At 41.0% G+C, this 19,676-nt stretch overlaps 1 protein-coding gene across 1 annotated transcript; it reads left to right on the top strand.

Moving 5' to 3' along the window:
- The first annotated feature begins 324 nt into the window (after positions 1–324).
- Positions 325–9,103, top strand: hbp1 (HMG-box transcription factor 1). Its single transcript, XM_058076415.1, has 11 exons — positions 325–401; positions 2,651–2,797; positions 2,863–3,034; positions 3,480–3,600; positions 3,928–4,042; positions 4,813–4,937; positions 5,056–5,212; positions 5,292–5,436; positions 6,252–6,539; positions 8,081–8,222; positions 8,297–9,103. The coding sequence occupies exons 2-11, from the start codon at positions 2,725–2,727 to the stop codon at positions 8,312–8,314; spliced, it is 1,356 nt and encodes a 451-aa protein (XP_057932398.1). The 5' UTR covers positions 325–401; positions 2,651–2,724; the 3' UTR covers positions 8,315–9,103.
- Positions 9,104–19,676: the final 10,573 nt, after the last annotated feature.

The raw sequence follows: 19,676 nt of genomic DNA, 5'->3' as shown, positions 1-19,676 counted from the left end.
ATGTGTAGTTAATAATACCATACTAATACTTATTATGAGGAGTTAATAAGGAAATTACGAATTATATATTGTACTCTATGTATTACAGTATTATGCACTACCTGTGTCAGCAGTAACATGTAGTTCCCATATTGCACAGATAAAGAAAATAACAATGCATTGTTCATGTTATTGCCAATCAGCTGTTCCTGGGTGGTAACAGGCGTGGACTTTTATCCAATGAGACGACGATCAACAAACTCTGCCCCGCCCTTCATGTTTTTCTCAAAAGCAATAGCCAATATAATGTCTTCATTGGTCTTATTGACATTCTCACTATCCAATAGAAAGCGTCCATTGAGAACCTTCCCTCCCAGCCCCTCGAGTGAATGCCAGAGAGTTTCTCGATGGCGACAGGTCTGGTAAGTGAGTGTTTTGTAATACTTTTTTCCCCAGAAGAGATACATTTTGAAAGTGATTTTTAGCGTGGGAAATGTGTAGACGTCGTGTTTGTACACCCATTGAGATGTTTTGATGGGGTTGTCAAGCGGTTATTTACCGTCGAATGGTTCGGTTATGTTTTTTTTCGTTTGTGGCGCCTGTTGTTTTGCTGCTAAACATAATCTGACACCAGTTCAATTTGGCAATAAAAGTCGTCCAATCGATTATAATTCTCTTCCCACCGTGTTTAATGTGTGTGTCAGTGTGCTTTGAAGATGACCACGGTGATCGATGTCATTCATTTCGAACAGGACGGAGAGGTTGCGTCATGCCTCAACTTGTTGACATTCTTTTGTTTACAGTGAAAGCCTGGAAAAGATTGAGCCGAGGACATTGCTGATGTTCGACGAGGGGCGACAAATATTACATTTACACAGCATTACTTTAACGATAAACGATAAATGTATGTTTTGGGTGAATTAGCGTCGTCCTGGTGCAGTTAATCGCGCGTTAGAACACAACAAGGTGGATAGAGTTGACGGTCGACAGCATTCAAGTCCAATTAAATTTTTATCCCGGAACGTGACAAACCGTTGTTCTAAAAGCGAACCATTTTATTCATGGTTATGTAATATCGAAAATTTGCACAACAATGTATTTTCAACGCCACTTTTGCTTAAAAGCTGCGCAGTTGAGAATGAATGAGCTCACATGCGCATGCGCGGAGTCCGTCGAAGTTTATAAACAAGGCCTACACGCAGATGGTCACGTGACCAGAGCCAAGGGTGGGCGTTGTAGCGTTAATGGAGAAGACAAAGGATTGCATATTTACTGAGACACTGTAACTGAATAAAATATTTGTTTAACGCGTTGAATGTAATTTTAATCTGTAGATGTCTAAACACTAAATAAGTAATGGAATTAAAACCAAGACAATGAAGAAACCCACAGACTTGCGTTTGAGTGGCTCGAAAAAAAGGTGTTGCATGGTGTTTCTATTGGATTACTGCAACTTAATAAAATATTTGTTAAATATATCACGTATCACTTTAATCTACAGATGTTGTAGATACCTTTGTAGATACACTTACACAACAGAATGTCAATACAAAAAATGAATCAAATTTTCTTGCCTTTGCAAAGATAATATTAACTCTGTCAGAGATGCATAAATATGAATACATATTTGTATTCACATGAAACATAATGCATCACACTTGTCCTAACCTGAGGAGGGGGTGGACGCTCCACACAGAGATGCCAAACGGAGATTCGAACGCAGGTCTTCCCGATCTCCCAAATTTTTAAGAGTTTTTTTTTTATTCTACAATGTACTGCAGGTCAATAAAAAATGATGGGCTGCAAATGGCCCCGGAAGGACAGCCCTGACATTTAGCACTTTTCTAAGTATTAAAAGAACACGAGTTGTTATTGATGTTTTCAGTGGCGTCAAATGGCACTGGTCATATCCCCCCCCCCCCTCATGTTGTCGCAAAGTTAACCAAAATAACAGAAACAGCTCCCATTATGATGATTAGTTTTACTGTACTGTAAACTACAATCGTGCCACAATTTCTCTGTTAGTATCCATAAAAAGTGGTCATTATTGCTGTAAAAGTGTAGCGAGCCTTGTATTACACTAAAATCACATTAGTTTTGACCCCCTCATGTAATACAGATAGCCTCAATGTTGCATAAACATTGGACAGATGGTCAATGATTTAAAGGCAAATAGTAGCCATCCCTCCCCAGTGTGTACCAAATTGTGTGGTGATTTGGCTAAACACCCAAACATTACAGTGGATGTTTGGTAGAGTTGTGTGAGAAATTTCAAGTTATCTGACTTAGGGGATCAAAATTGGGTGTTTAATTACAGCGCCATTAATGGTAATGGTAATGATTTTATTTCATTTGAACATGCATTGGATTACAATTGAATGCATCACATAATCAGTTCACAGTTCCACATGTTCAAAAGGAGTAGGAAGAAGCAAAGCTTATTAAATCCTACCCCTCCATCTGGTACTTTTACAATCAGTAATCTTACATTTGTTCACTTCCTGCTTTCCATACTGTGGTTTAGGGGTTCAAGTTTTAACACATTTTCACTGTTTTGTGTGCAGTGGGTCAAGAATAGAAGAGTTAGATTTCACAAACAAATAAATACAGTCATGCGGGAAACGTTGTCACATGGTCTCTAATTTTGTGTGTTTGTTTTGACTACAACCAGCTAACTTGGCAGGCGATGACAATGGAGTGTGCGTAACCAAGTATAGAGTAATCACCACACAAGTCACAAAGAATATGGATGAGATGTACGACCCCCTCAAGTGTAATGAAGACCTGCCCTCCTCACCCGGCTGCCACATGGATTATGGTAAAATAAGTCACATAAAAAGCGAACATTTCCATGCCACTCAATTACTGTTGCCGTCTCCGCAGATGACATGCCAGAGCTTCAGGCTGTGGAAGAGGATCAGAGGTCCCCGGGGTTGTTGCTCCAGGTTGGAGCCGGAGTGTCTCACCAGGAGACCAACACCAACTGGCTTGCCGAGCTGGCAAACATTGCCACCAGTCCTCAGAGCCCACTGCTGAAAGACGCCCCACATAAGAGGTTCATGTTCGTCATATTAAGACACACTCACAACTTTATGTATGATGGTACCTGCATGATCCGATAAGCTACAAGAACTTACGGATTACAGACCAATGTTCATGATTTCTGGGCACTACGACAATAAGAAATTAATTAGTCACACGATAAATAAAAATGCATAAATCACTGCAGCCGCAGCTATAGCTGCACATCACTGCATAAATTTCAGTCTCTTTGTCAGTGGGTGGAGGCAAGTCCGGTAGCATACACACAAAATAGCAGTATCACACCCCTAATTATGTAATGGTACACACCTATTTCGACTATAAAGCCTTGAAAAAAAACCCTCAAAAAACGGCAACAATGTTCTATTTACATAACTGACCTGTATATTAACCAATATATATCATTTCATTTACCATACCATGTTCAATTTCATGCCTGTTTTTCTTTTTATTTCCAGATCATCTCCAGTCCACATTTTTGGCAACAGCAACAGTTTACATTCCTATGCCCGTCCTCCTTTAGCCAGCAGCGCGCCCAACCCCTCTAGAGGTCACCTCAGGGAGCGCAGACGTGTCAGGGTAAAGCTTCATCCACTCATGTGCTTATGTTTATCTAACTCGGGGTTGTACAAGGCTACATACAGAATAGACAGACGGAGTATTCAACACATTAAAGCCAATCCATTGTAGGTCAAAATCATCATAGCTATATCAAGCTATATACTATAAACAGCCATTGTGTTAATGTATGACACTTTTTGTTTGTTTCTTAGTAGTTAATATCAGCTTGATTAGCATAGGCAAACAGAAAAAGCGGTTATGTACTACACTTTTGGACACCCCGCTCAAAATCCATCATGTCGCCGAAAGCTTTCATTTGTCTTTACTTTTGGTATGTACCAACAGGCCAGTAGCGAGTCAGAGTCTGGAGTATTCTCCATGTCCTCGTCCTTTTCCGACGATGAAGACATGGCCTGGTCTCACTCGTGGCCCTCCACAGCCTGGCACTGCTTCCTCAAAGGTTGGTACAAGGATGTCTTCAACTAAAATGTTCAATATGTTTTATTAGCAGTCTAAAAAAGTCCCATATTATTTAAAATCAACTTTGTAGTCATGTTTTAGGAGTAATATGGCCTATGAGCGTGTTTATGTGTGTCGTGGGAAATGTAAGTAAATAGCATAGCATGATGTTGCAGTTGAAATGCGACTGCATTGTTAGTCCATAGTTATGATAGTGCTGTTACGTATAAACGTAACCTGGTGGATGTCGGGTCTGACCTGTATCATATGAGATGCTGTGGCATGACCTTAAAAACCCTGCACTGTGGATGAATCATAAACATTCAGCAAAGATGAGTGGCCAAAATTCCTCCACAGCGGCCCAACCAGTCATTAGGTTTAGTGGGCAAGCCCTTTTTCACACAGGGCCGTGTAGGTATGGATTTTTTGTTCCTTAATAAAAAAAAATATATTTTAAACATGCATTTTGTGTTCATTTGTATTGTCATTGACTAATATTTAAATGTATTTGATGATCTGAGCACTTTTTCACACCCTGGTAAATACTTGATCAATTTAAAAGTAGCTTGCAGGCTGAAAAAGTGTAAGCACTATTGCAGTAGGGCTTGTGAAAAGTACTTTTAAACGGTCTAAATCCAGCATCAAGGCTAAATTTTGGACAACACACTTCCAATACTTGACTGTGGGACCCTGAGAATTATGTCAATGTTTTAGCCATTTGCCGTTCAACTGTCCCGTGACTTAAATGATGGTGAATGTTGCCCAATATAGGAACTCGTCTTCGCTTCCATCGTGGTCCAAATGTTGAGTGGCAGGAGGCTGACGAACTGGGGGATTCCGATGAAGATTCAGATGATGAGAGTATGATGCCGTCCTCCACCTCCTCCTCACTCAAGGTAGTTGACGACTTTAGTTTAGATGTTTTTGTATTAGTGGACGGCCACAAGATGGCAGCAGTCTACAGACTATGATGTTTGAGTTGCATTTCTGTTTTATTTTTTTCCAAATTTTTAGAGATTTGGTTCAGAGGGGTTGAAGTTGATAAGCCATGAAGAGACTCTGTCATTCGGGCAGGCGGTTCTGAAACTGACCTTTGACCCCGGCTCCCCCTATGATGGCCTGTTAACAGCTGAATGCAGACTGGATCACCCCTTTTTTGTCAGAAATAAAGGTTTGGACATAACTCCTTCAATGACAAAATGGCGTCATGCACAAACCTTCCTTATTTTGCTTGCCGTGTGTGTTCTCAGGATGGTCCTCCTTTTATCCGAGCCTTACCGTGGTGCATCATGGTATCCCTTGCTATGAGATGCAGCTAGGCGACACATGCCTGCCACCAAACCACCCAGATGCAATTAAATGTGACGATTCGGTCGTTTTTGATACATTTAGAAGGTACGTCTATACCAGGGGTCGGGAACCTTTTTGGCTACGAGAGCCATGAAGGCCAGATATTTTAAAATGTGTATCTCTGAGAGCCATATACATTTTTTTAAACATTGAATGCAATAAAATGTGTGCATGTTTATGTAAGACCAACAGTTTTAGATATAATGGGCTCTAATTACGTAGACCAGGCACACTACCCCACGCCAATGGGGTGTGGCCAGCACACTTTCGTGAGCAGCGCAGTGTCTAATAATAAATCAAATACTTGTTGCCATTAATACAACTTCTGCTGCTGCATGGTTTTGCACCGTACTCCGTATATTTTATTCTTTTGGCCATCTTCGTCAGAAGGCTTGCTTCTGCAGCTTTAGCTATTTGACTAAAAGGAGGAAAGTTTACATTTACATGTTGACATCTCAATGACCGAGGTAGACTACCGCATTATCCAGTAATAATCAAGTTTTGGTGTTTGACCTGGAAAATATCATCAGGAAAGATGGATATGGTCGGCCATATTGCAGTAGAAAATAGATGGACGAATTAAAATGCATAAGAAAGTTTTGATTTTTAATATTATTTTTAACAGTGATTTCTGTGATGTTTACTTTAAAATGTTAGCAAAAATACATTTTTATTGTGGTAAGAAATGCTTGAGAGCCAGATACAGTCATCAAAAGAGCCCAACCTGGCTCCTGAGCCATAGGTTCCCTACCTCTGGTCTATACACTGTAATCTTGTAACACATGCATATTGAACCGTGACGCCTGTATTGAATCTTACATAAACGAGAATTGTGAGAATTTGTGTCTTTTCCATTGCAGTTACGACTTTACCCCGCTGGATTCCTCTGCCGTGTACGTCCTCAGCAGCATGGCCCGTCAGCGCAGGACTTCCCTGTCCAGCGGGGGTGCCATCAGCCCGGACTGCGACAAACTGGAGCGCTACAGCTCCTTGCAGTCGTCAGGTGGGAAGTCGGGCAGGAGCCATGCCTCAGGGAGCGCCGGCGGTGCCACACCTACAAAATGCAAGCGTCCAATGAATGCCTTCATGCTTTTTGCCAAGAAATACCGAGTGGAGTACACGCAGATGTATCCTGGGAAAGACAACAGGTACTTCTACTACTAATTAATTTGTATTCACATTCTCCACTTGATGCATTGCTTTAATTGCTAGGGTGCTAATTTTTTTGAGGCTTTTGATTGGACAGACATTTTTTTTCTAAATGCTTTTTTGGTTGAGGTTTTTAGGCAATACACAATTTAATGTCATCTATGAAGGAATCGACCTTTAAATCTTGATTTATTCATTCTGGCTCATGTCCTGGAAATTATCAGAACATACCAGTATAATAATTTAACATCATGTAGAATGTTGTGAGTGGGTTTTCTCCGGGTACTCCGGCTTCCTCCCACATTCCAAAAACATGTTAGGTTAATTGGGGACTCTAAATTATCCATAGTGGGAATATTTTTTTGTCTATATGTGCCCTGCAATTGACTGGCGACCAGTCCAGGGTGTACCTCTCAGCCAACCTCAACTGGGATATTTATAGAAAATGTATGAACACATAATCAGGGAAGTTTGGCCCGATATCGGTATAAAGATTTGATATCGGTATCGGATTTTTCCCCAGTCATGAAAATCGATATTTAGAAAATGCTGTATACAACACATATGTGTTCATTCCAACACAGGACATGTGTTATGTTACACATATCGGCATCGGAAATTGAGAGTTGTACAATATCGGCAGATCGGTTTTGAGCAAAAAAGTAAATATTGGACAACTCTACATATAATATTAATATTACAGTTATATCACGCATCAAACAAGAAGTCTGCATCCCCACTCATTTTTATTATTTAATTTTCATCCAAAACACACAAATATGTTTGACATTTTCTGGGATAAAACTGAGAAAAAAAGTCACAATATTTGGAGACAGGATTTTTCTTAGCTACGACCCTAGTGAGGATAAGCGGCATACAAAATGGATGGATGGATTTTATATTCATTCATTCATTTTCTACCGCTTTTTCCTCACGAGGGTCGCGGGGGGTGCTGGAGCCTATCCCAGCTGTCTCCGGGCAAGAGGCAGGGTACACCCTGGACTGGGCGCCAGCCAATCACAGGGCACATATAGACAAACAACCATTCACACTCACATTCATACCTATGGAAAATTTGGAGTCGCCAATTAACCTAGCATGTTTTTGGAATGTGGGAGGAAACCGGAGTACCCGGAGAAAAGGGCAGCCAGATTACAAACTATAGTATCGCTACTAGGAGTGAAATTACATGTAATTTAGGAAGTGGCGGTGTGTAAGGCAGTATTGGAAGTGCACAATAAGTGTTTAACGCACACTATAGATCTTGCCATCCAACCTACCTCTGTGCTCCGAGCGTCCGCAAGTGGCGTGTGGCTGTTTTTCCATTCTGAGTCGCCAAGCAAACACTGTAGTGATTCTACATTTGATCAAAGCTACTTAATATTTGTCAGATGAAAACACGTAGATGTTCAGACTCACCAAGCATTTTCTATTTACGCTCGTTGTGTTTGCCTGAGTGCACATTCCAAGCACCAGCGATCCCCGGTTACGCTTCATAACACACCTCTCAAGTCTCACTGACCTTTTTTTTTCTCTGAAGAGCCATTAGTGTCATCCTGGGTGACAAGTGGAAGAAGATGAAGAGCGAGGAGAGAAGGATATACACCATGGAGGCCAAGGCTCTGGCTGAGGAGCAGAAGCGCCTCAATCCAGACTGCTGGAAACGTAAAAGAACAAACTCGGTAAGCAGCCCATGGACTCCCAACGCATCATTGTTCAAGTGCGTGTATACTAATGTCACGTCATGTTCCAACAGGGTTCCCAGCAGCCTTAAAAATAATTCATGCCAGGCTGTTTGGCATGGATATGTGCCGCTTGATGCCTCTTTCTGCTCTCCTGTATTCTTGACACTCAACTGTGATGCTGACTTCACCTTGCTTTTTTGTAACCTCCGACCTTTTATAGATACTGTATGCACCGGGAAGGAGATAATGGTGAACTATAAACAGAGCATGCCATGTAGTCACTAACAGTGCATATATTTTCTTACTATATTCTTCAATGCAAAAAAAAAAAAACCTTGTATTCCTCATTTTTATTTCCTATGAAATTTGCCTGTGGTGCTATGCTTCATTATAGAGACACATGTCTATTTATAATTGTATCAAAGGGGATTTTACACAGACATTTCTCATAAGTGGATGATATTTTTCATATTATTGCACAGATTGGTAACACTTTCATGAGTTAGCATAATGTTCAGTATATAAAATCTCCCTGGGGTCTGTAGCCAATTTTGCCATACAATGATCAGTGGTGGTTTACACTCAAGTCACAGAGCACTTCGGGCCTTTTCACTGTAGTGCTCATTCCTCTTGCACTTTATATTATGATATAAATATGTAGTCTTTTAACTATACAGCCTTTGTATTTCTAGTGGAAAACCATTTGTGTTATAGCGCAGCTGGTGTGTCAAGTTTTTTGTCGTGGCTGCTTCAAACTGCCACGTTCTGCTTTCAGGTCGCAATAATGTTCATAATGTACAGGTTTCACAGCCCATAATTGCACAGAATATTCTTGTATCATATTATAAATAATTTTTTAAAACTTGTATCTTTTCTTATGTGTATGGTGCTTTTTTTTAATGTCATTCTCATTCGCTCGGTTTAATGATTGTTAGCCACAATTTGGCCTTGAGGACATGCCGTTTGGGGCAAATTGCTTCGAAAAGAGCAATCCACTAAAGGCTAATGCATCCAACCTAATTACACATTTAAAGTGTCTTTTTTTGTATTCTCCGCTGTCTGCGACATTAAAAAACAAAGTGGATGCTAAAAAGGTGCGAGCAGCATCCACCTTAGACGACCTCTACATGAGGAGATGAAAAGGGAGGGAACATGAGAGAAAATATTAACATAATTGCAAACAAAATAATTCCCATAATTAACATGATCACAATTAACATGAGGTATTTTCATGATAATTGTGTGGACTTTTAAATCTTTAGTCATTCATTTAAAAAATATTTGCAGTATATATACTAAAGCTATAGATAGTATATCTATATATATTGTGTATACATATATGTATATAATACATTACAAATATATAATATAAATGTTATGTACAAAATACCATCATTGCTGTCCAACAAAAAGCCTGTATCTCCACATTTTTTAAACTTTGTAGAAATTGTAATATTTTTGTTGAATTATCGATAAAAAAAACAAACTAATTGCACGTATTATTATATTGCTGTCAGCAATATAAAAACAAATAAGTGATTCATGTAAGCTGATTTGAATAGTTTATTAGTTATTTTTATGTCATGCTCTTGTGTTTCAGTGTGTGTGTGTGTCAGTTGATTTTCCACGATTATGTCTATGTGCCTGTTTCATGCTCTTATTTTGATAGTACTTCAGTTTTTTCTCCATAATTTCTGTTAATGCTTCTATTTAGTTCAGGTGCACGCTCCTTACGTTGTCTATGACAGCTCGTTGTTGGAATCCTGCGCCTGCCCAGCAGCCATTACTAATAAAATTAGCATTTTACTTGTATTTTGGGTCCTTCTCTCGGCATCCTGGAGTCGAACCACGACACCACAAAGCCAAAATGTAACTGAATGCTCGGAACTGATGCAGATGACCTCACAGAGAACGGTTTCTGCACCTGGCAGGTGCAGAGGAGATCATGATGTTCTCTCTGACATGGCGTGGGTGTACCCAGGACCCACAATGCCGATGCATGTCACGGCTGGCTCCAGTAAGGGCTTCATTGAGAAAGGTGAAGCCACTCCTTTCCTCCTTGCCAAGTGAAACAGAGGTGCAGAAATCCCCTCATACTTTTTCTGCGTACCAGCTGATGGCTCAGACCACAAAGGTCCCCGCTCAATGTCAGTACACTGAACTCTTCTTCGTTTCCATGTGACCTCCACAACGTCAGTTTCCCTCCCGATTTCCCCTCTGAGTTGAAAAATCAACTTATTATTGTCACACCTTCTTTTCCCTGCTTGTCTGAAAATAGAAACATGATGCCGACTGTCTGCCAGGGTGTGATTTATGTTGCCTCATGAAATAATGATCAACACCCTGTAAGCAAGTACACAAATCTAATTATAGCCCCCCATATTTGAAACACAACACTATATCGAATTATACCCCACTTTAATACTTTATGGCAGTACTGTACATATTTGAGGCTGGCGGAATTTAACTGATAACCTGGTCATTACCATTGGGAAGCCAAACTATTTCCCAAGTCATTAATACCTAATCATATTCAATACTGTACATACCCAAGAAAACACATTTGTTTAGCGAATCACCGGGCCTGAAAAAGCAATAGCAACATGTCTATTGAGGCCTGGCGATAAAACTGGTGCAATAACGTGTACTGGTACTGCGGTACACGTAGTAACAGTAACGAAACAGGAAGAAACAACCTTCTTTTTTACTGTCAACATTTTACATGTCTTTGAAAGTTACATGGTGGTCAAGTGGTTAGCGTGCAGACCTCACAGCTAGGAGACCAGGGTTCAATTCCAACCTTGGTCATCTCTGTGTGGAGTTTGCATGTTCTCCCCGTGCATGCGTGGGTTTTCTCCGGGTACTCCGGTTCCATTCCATTCCAAAAACATGCTAGGTTAATTGGCGACTCCAAATCTGGAGCCTATCCCAGCTGTCTTTGGGCGAGAGGCGGTTTACACCCTGGATTGGTCGCCAGCCAATCACAGGGCACATATAGACAAACAACCATTCACACTCACATTCATACCTATGGACAATTTGGAGTCACCAATTAACCTAGCATGTTTTTGGAATGTGGGAGGAAACCAGAGTACCAGGAGAAAACCCACGCATGCACGGGGAGAACATGCAAACTTCAACACAGAGATGGCCAAGGGTGGAATTGAACCCTGGTCTCCTAGCTGTGAGGTCTGCGCTACTCATATTTCTAAAAATAGTAAATACATATTTTCTACATTTATAATAGAAGGTAGGGCTGAACGGCGAACAAGTGGTTAGCGCGCAGGCCACACAGCTAGGAGACCCGAGTTCGATTCCACGCTCGGCCATCTCTGTGTGGTGTTTGCATGTGCATGCGTGGGTTTTCTCCGGGTACTCCGGTTTCCTCCCACATTCCAAAAACATGCTAGGTTAATTGGCGACTCCAAATTGTCCATAAGTATGAATGTGAGTGTGAATGGTTGTTTGTCTATATGTGCCCTGTGATTGGCTAGCGACCAGTCCAGGGTGTACCCCGCCTCTCGCCCAAAGACAGGTGGGATAGGCTCCAGCACCCCCGCAACCCTTGTGAGGAAAAAGCGGTAGAAAATGAATGAATGAAAGTTACATGATACGATTGTTGATTTTGGGTCCCTGCTTAACTGGACTGTGTGTAAATATGCTGCAAACTATATTTAGCATTTGTGCTGCCCTTCTCATTAGCCATGCAGTAATGAGACTCTTTCAGCCCCCATGGCAAATAAATGATGCTGGCATTTTGCTAATTTCATTTATTGAACTGTGTGCACGCCACTGTGTAAAACTGACTTGACCTTTGTGTTCAATCATCAAAATTAAACATTCAACTGGAAAATAAGGCAGAGCACACTCTGTGTGGTCCATGCACTGATTAACATGGAGGATGTTGCGTTGAGGCAAGCGGATTGTTCTTGTTTGTTGAAAATGCTTCACCTTTAATTTAGTTATTTTAAATAAAATGTTGTGTTCGGAGAAAATCGTTCTGAGTCTCTTTGCACACATGGGACTACCACATTTGGTCTTCTTTTCTATCCTTGGGCTTATGTTAGTTTTTGATTTTGTGCTTAAAAAATATAGATATTTTAACAATATTGATATATCACCCAGCCCTAGTTTATATTATTTCACAGCTGCAAAAGGAAAATGGGCAAATAGCAGAATGGAGGCAAAAAAAGGTGTCACAAACAGTGTGGGAGAAGGAATTGCTGACTAGAAGACATGGCTTCAAATATTATGATCACTTACTAACGCAAGGAAGATCAAGAGGCTGCAGAAATGATTGAACCCCCCCCCCCCTCCGACTTGCTCCAAGTGGTGGTGGAAAAGTTCCACTCATGTGAATGTGACACATTGACACACGTTTTACGCACCACCTGCATTATGTAGGCACACTGTAGGTACGTCTGAACTTCAAAATGTTCTTATGCACTTGTACACAGCCTGGCACACATACATACTTCACACTTGTTTATGACCAATTTACACATGCAAGCAAAATTTCACACCAAAATGCAGGCAAGTGTAAACAAGGCTTTAGTTCACTCATAATTATGGTTCTCATTGGGAGTGACCAGGATGGATAGGATCAGGAACAAGTACATCAGAGACCATTACACGTGAGACCTTGGAAATAAAGTCAGAGAAACCGACTGAGATGGTTGGGACATGTCCAGAGAAGAGATAGTGAATTTATTTGTAGAAGGATGCTGCCAGGTAGGAGGCATAGAGGAAGACCAAAGAGGAGGTTTATGGATGTAATGAAGGAGGACATGAGGGTAGTTGGTTTGAGAGAGACAGATGCAGAAGACAGGGTTGGATGGAGGAGATTGATTTGCTGTGGCGACCCCTGAAGGGAAAGAAGAAGAAGCTGCTCTGACTACCTGAAATAATATAAATACTTGAAAAATGTTGGTTGAAAATTGATGAAGCAAAGCAGTAATTTCACCATCAACCTAAGCAACCTCAACTATCTTGCGGCAGGTATTACTTTTAAAGACTAGTGGGGTTATTGTGTATCCTATGTGTTTGTAGAATGTCATTTGAATGAGGATATTTTTGAACAATTCCTCATCATTAGCGTTGGAGCTCCAGGCCAATTATCAGTGAAGATGTGACTACCAAAAGCACAGAGAGATCATAGCTGTTGGTTGCCTCCTAAATCACATGCTGCAACCTCAATCAAGGCTTCCTAATTAGGGCCAATTAAGCAGTAATTGAGCAAGCCAATGAGGGAGAAGAGACAGCAGACAGCAGCTCTTCCTCAGAATGTGTCTACATGTGTGTGTGTGTGTGTGTGTGTGTACGCTTTGGTCAGTGCACAATGTTTTGTGGCAGTCTGGAGGCCAAATGACATTTTGGCTGTCTTGTATTAAATGTTATTTAAAATTAATGGAATAATCACTCAAGGTTTGCAGATGGCTTGAGAAAAACACAGTCGAGCTGAATCTATATGTTCCTGTATAGGGCAGCATGGCGATTGAGTGGTTAGCGCGCAGACCTCACAGCTAGGAGACCAGGGTTCAGTTCCAGCCTCCAGTGTGTGGCGTTTGCAAGTTCTCCCCGTGCATGTCGGTACTCCGGTTTCCTCCCACATTCCAAAAACATGCTAGGTTAATTGGCGACTCCAAATTGTCCATAGGTATGAATGCGAGTGTGAATGGTTGTTTGTCTATATGTGCCCTGTGATTGGCTGGCCACCAGTTCGGGGTGTGCCTCGCCTCTCGCCCGAAGACAGCTGGGATAGGCTCCAGCAACCCCCGCGACCCTCGTGAGGAAAAAGCTGTAGAAAATGAATGAATGAATGTTCCTGTATATGTTAATTTCTGTAGAAATTCATCTGTTTTGGCCACACTGTGGACAAGTGGTTAGCGTGCAGGAGATCTGGGTTCGATTCCCTGCTCGGCCATCTCTGTGTGGAGTTTGCATGTTCTCCCCGTGCATGGGTGGGTTTTATCCGGGTACTCCGGTTTCCTCCCACATTCCAAAAACATGCTAGGTTAATTGGTGACTCCAAATTGTCCATAGGTATGAATGTGAGTGTGAATGGTTGTTTGTCTATATGTGCCCTGTGATTGGCTGGCGACCAGTCCATAGAAAATAGATCGATTCTACACTTGGACATCTCTGTGTGGAGTTCTACCCGTACGTGGGTGACTTTTCTGTGGGTACTCCGGTTTGTAGCACTAGCTCGAAAAATAATGATTATTATTATTATTATTATATTAAGACACATTCACGACCCTAATGAGGGTAAGCGGCATAGAAATAGATGGATGGATGAGAACACAACTAAAAAGTACAGATTACATAATGAGTAAGAAGGATAGGCTCCAGCTCATCCGTGACCCTAATGAGGACAAGCGGTATAGAAAATGGGCGGATTACGATAATTTTTGCTTGTGTCACAATCAGTTAAAAAGTTGGACCCCAAGATGCAGAGACAAAGGTGGTTTTCGGATAAAGAGTCTGGAATTGAGCTCACAAGTTATCATAGCCGAAGGTGAACTCATGAACAGGAAACACTATGCTGCTGCCTCTTTAAAGCACCACAAGAAACTGATTGGCATAGATGGTCCTTCTCCTGAAGTCAAAGTGGGGAAACTAAACAACACAGGAACAGGAGGTACCCCGCCTCTTGCCCGAAGTCAGCTGGAGTAGGCTCCAACATACCCCCTGATGAGGATAAGCGGTTTAGACAATGGATGGCTAAAAAAAAAAAACCTTCTCTTGCAGATGCCACCTGATGGTTATTGGACTGCACTCTACACCGGTAACAACCATCATTTGGGCCGATGATCGTCCGGTGTCTTGACAGACGGTTGATTGGATTCTCCAGCTGAGGGCCTGTGACATTTTTTTTGGGTGGGATCTACCACTTGTCTTTTTTCTCTATAACCTTCAGGATATTTGAAGAATGGCTGTCTTTCTACCAACTGTCCAACCTCAGCAACAATGGCGCACTGGGAAAGGTCTTGGTTATGCAGTTCAGCAATCCAACCGCGTTCAAAGAGAGAAAGCTTTTTTGCCATTGCCATCAAGAGATCATTACAACAAATCCGCATTTTTGCTACAATTTTGGCTTTTATAGGCTGTGGTCAATAAATTGCTTCCTCAAAACTTTTTATTGTGTCACTCCCATTTCTTCTTTTTGTATTTTGAAGCTCTACTTAGAACCTCCTTAAAATCCAACAATGCTAAATGTAAATTCTTGCATTTTTTCAACTGTTCTTAAAATTTTAATCAGGGGCGTTTTCCAAAAAACCCGACCTAAAACGGATATTTTTGAATACAGCTCTTGTATTTCACCTCATCAGTATGTGCATCAGTATTATGCTTTATGGTGAGTGAGTATAAGATAATATAAGATGTGCCTTTATTCGTCCCTCAGTGGGGAAATTTGCATTGCACAGCAGCAAGAGTACAGAATCAGTTAAGCAGTACAAAATACACAATATAGAAAAATAAACAATATAAACAACCCAGGGCGGCACGGCGGTCGAGTGGTTAGCGTGCAGACCCCACCCGCCATGTCTGTGTGGAGTTTGCATGTTCTCCCCGTGCAAGCGAGGGTTTACTCCGGGTACTCCGGTTTCCTCCCACATTCCAAAAACATGCTAGGTTAATTGGTGACTCCAAATTGTCCATAGGTATGAATGTGAGTGTGAATGGTTGTTTGTCTATATGTGCCCTGTGATTGGCTGGCGACCAGTCCAGGGTGTACCCCGCCTCTCGCCCAAAGACAGCTGGGATAGGCTAGTGAGGATAAGCAGTAGAAAATGAATGAATGAATGAATGAACAACCCAAGTATTAACAAAATACGACCAGTATATGACCAGTCTATACACTGAGATCTTGCTAGTGAGTTAATATGAGGCATTATAGAAATACTTCACATAGAACTTAATATATTGCATTTAGAGCCTTAATATTGCACGTGGAGGTTGATCAGATATTGCACAGTGAATGGAGTCTAGAGTAACTATACTGAGTCTAGTACATGTATATTGGTCTCGGCAACCTTTAGCCATTTTGCCCATCTTGCCCACTAAAGAAAAATAGCCTGGAGCTGCTAAACATACATTTAAAACAACATCTTATAGACTCAAAGATGTGTAACGGATGCCAATTAGTAGGGTTATCATGCTCATCCAATCACTGTCAGAACTCAGCCAGGATGCATTCATGGTCTCACACAAAGTTGGATTTTTTAAAACTCATTACAAAGACGTGCACTTTCCCCACTCGGGTGTTAAAAAAAAATATTCAAGCATTGCAATGGAGCCACATGCGGCTCTGTAGCCATGGGTTGCTGACCACTAGTATAGTGGAATAGAAATTCCACTATATTAATAGTTAATGTAGGTTCTACTGTACAGACTAGTATGATTATAATGAAGTGATTGCATTTGTGTGTATTGTGATGCTGCAAACAACCTCTTCTCTGTGCGTATCAGCTTTAATTAGATGGTGTGAAAATGGAGAAAACATGGTAGAATCTTTCCAATTCTCTGTAGGTTTTTTTTTTTTTTTTTTCCAAGGTTTGAGCCGTCGGCAAAACGAATGAAGTAAATCCCCTTGCTGATTGAATTTGGATTTTTGGTGTGGCAGCTCGACAACGCAAGAAAACGAGAGTGGAATAAAAGATGCTGGCCTGCATTGCATCGCATAAAATGTGCATGGATGAAGACAGAGACAGAAGACAGACCACCTGGGTCCTGGTTGACTCACATCCCAGGTGGCTGATTTTATATCAAAGCATGAGACCTTTATAATCAACTGCTTACTGAGACGCTTGATTAAGCAGTTAAAGACGGGTAACAACATTTTGTCATTTTGCATTATGTTGCTTTCGAGTGTGCATGACAAAAAAAATGGGCCCGGTTTGGTTTTGGAATGACAAAAATAACCTTGTGAGGAGGCTGTTAGATGCACTGATCTCATTAAGAGTATCAGATCTCTTCGACTGTAGACAAAATACATTATATACACTCACCGGCCACAACATTTGGTACTCCTGAATGAGCTAATGACATCCAATATACAGTAGAAGAGCGACGTTGAACATGTTGCCTTTCAAATTATGCTCCCATTTGATTGACAGTCCTGATAATGATGTAGCCCTTTATTCTTGTCACTTATACAGAAGTACAAGCGAAATAGTGCTATCATGATTATATGTTGTTTGTTTTTAACATGGTCTGAGGCAACCATTTGTGCATAAATAGAGAATTTATGTTTGTGAGAGAAACCTGGAACCTGGCTTACGTACCCTAGAGTACAACACAACGCTTCTTTAATTAAATTAAAAAAATAAATCAGTCAAATAACAAATCATTTTGATGTTTTCCAGATTTAAATTAGTTTATTGAAAACATTGCTTTCACATTTAGTGCCAGAAGTGGGATTTGAGGACTGGCATTGTAAGAGTTGTAAGAGTTTCTGCATGAATGCAATGATTCCAAGTTCTGATTTATTTCCCCATCTTGTTTGGCTAATAATGGTACCAGAAAATACAAAAAACAGCTCTATGCATGATGACGGGCAGTTCTACACTAGCGTAAAATACAATAATAAAACACATTCATGGTTGAATCGTCTGCTACAGTTACGCTTGTATGTGAATTTTATGTTGACATATAACTAAGCACACTTAAAGCTATACTAAGAAAAAATAGTTTTAACTAAACCGGCCTGATTTTTGGTACGTAGCTATGGAAACCACGGAGCCAGGCAGTGTACCATCACAGAGGCAAAATTGTGACATATTGTTGCTTTAAATTGACATTGTGTAGCTAAGTTTATAATATGATTGGCCCTTTCCAGTTTCCCGATTCATAGTACATATAAACCGTATATTCGTTCTAAATGAGTATCCATTACAGATAATACATTTTTGCTGATTATGAGTCTAGCTGTAAGTTATCTGTATCCATAAAAGAAAACCTCATTGTGTTTGTATACGGTTCTGTAGATGTTAGTTCTATTTATTAAATCAGTATTGTGTTTGTGGATCATCCGCAAATAAAACCAGCTTTAAGTCTTTCGTAACTCAGAAAAAACTGAAAGTTGTAGAAGAGTTGGTGCTAAAACATGAGTCTGACAGATCACTTACACATGTAGCGGAAAAATAATATAAACTTCTCAAAAATCCATGTTAGTTTCAGACTATTGTACCCATTTAAGCCACACACATTTCCAGTTAACCACACCCACTTCTGGTTCATGCTCCACCCATTCCAAGTACGGATACAAATAGCAATACAAATACAGATAGTGGTGTACTAGCTCATCCCTAGTTTGTAGTTTATGAAGATTTTTGGAGCAAAATCATGTGGAATTAGCAAAGCAAACAAGCGTAGCTCTTCATTTTCTGTGTTTACACTATCACATTGCTGGACTCAAGCTTTGATAACATCATTAAGAGCGATTAATGAGCCCAAAGCTGGCAGCTAATGAGACGTCAAGACAGACAAGCGATGGACAGATGAATCCATAATATGTTCATATTCTACTCTCTATACAATTCAACAATAGTTTGTGTGTGATATCCACAGGGAATGGGGAGACGGTGTAGCGTGAATTAAAAGTTAATTAGGTCGTTGCGGCTTTCTCGTATAAGGTTATTGCCTCGTTTGCCCGGGAGCTCCAGTGTTTGTCCACAGTGAGCTGCAGTAAACGAAAGAAGCCATTATGAGGCTGATCTGGTTGATGACTAGAGAGAAGAAGAAGAAGAAACAGCGGTTGTCACATCAACGGCAGCAGCATGTTGTGTGTCGTGCTGCTATGATCACTTCATGCTGTGCGAGCACTTGTCGGTGAGAGACATTATCGTGCTACTTCACTGACCCTGTTGTGTTTGGAGTGGACTAGGACCGTGACACATCACATTCTAAATAGGATGATATTGCTTTTGTATTATGAGAGAAATGCAACTGTGGGGCTTGAAAATGGCTTGCGATTGGCTAGCAACCAGTCCAGGGTGTAGCCCCGCCTCTCGCCCCAAGTCAGCTGGCGATCACAAGTGGCATAGAAAATGGATGGATGGATGCAACTGTGTGTGTATTTATCAGAAGACGCTTTATTTTATTTATTGATTCATCAATTTGTGTGAGTAAAGTACTATCCATGTGTCATTCAGGATTATTATGGGCATGCACTGCAATGCAGGCCCCCACAATGGGTGCCATGCATAGCAGAGCATGCCCATAAGGAGGTGTGCGCAGGGCCGAAAGTCACCTTGGCTCTCACTCTAACGCTAGAGCATAGGAGGCTGAAACATTTTTTTTTGCAAACAACTCCTCCTCCTGGCCACACCGTTTTAGCTAGCTTGATTTCTTTTGGTGGAAACATAGGGATATTTGTCCCCTTTCCAAAAATGTCCCACTTATGGCTGAGAGATGTACGGATTGCCTTCTGTGGCCCCTAGAAGCAAC

Source organism: Doryrhamphus excisus, chromosome 6 (assembly GCF_030265055.1).
Source record: "Doryrhamphus excisus isolate RoL2022-K1 chromosome 6, RoL_Dexc_1.0, whole genome shotgun sequence".
Lineage (NCBI taxonomy): Eukaryota > Metazoa > Chordata > Actinopteri > Syngnathiformes > Syngnathidae > Doryrhamphus > Doryrhamphus excisus.
The sequence above is the reverse complement of the archived record's forward strand: the minus strand, read 5'-3'. Positions and strand labels throughout refer to the sequence as shown.

Excerpts from the sequence above, each read along its gene's own strand:
- hbp1 (XM_058076415.1), top strand. The coding sequence starts at position 2,725 with ATGGATGAGATGTACGACCCCCTCAAGTGTAATGAAGACCTGCCCTCC. Across the intron at positions 2,798-2,862 it reads CGGCTGCCACATGGATTATG|ATGACATGCCAGAGCTTCAG; the intron begins GTAAAATAAGTC and ends CCGTCTCCGCAG. Across the intron at positions 6,540-8,080 it reads TATCCTGGGAAAGACAACAG|AGCCATTAGTGTCATCCTGG; the intron begins GTACTTCTACTA and ends TTTTCTCTGAAG.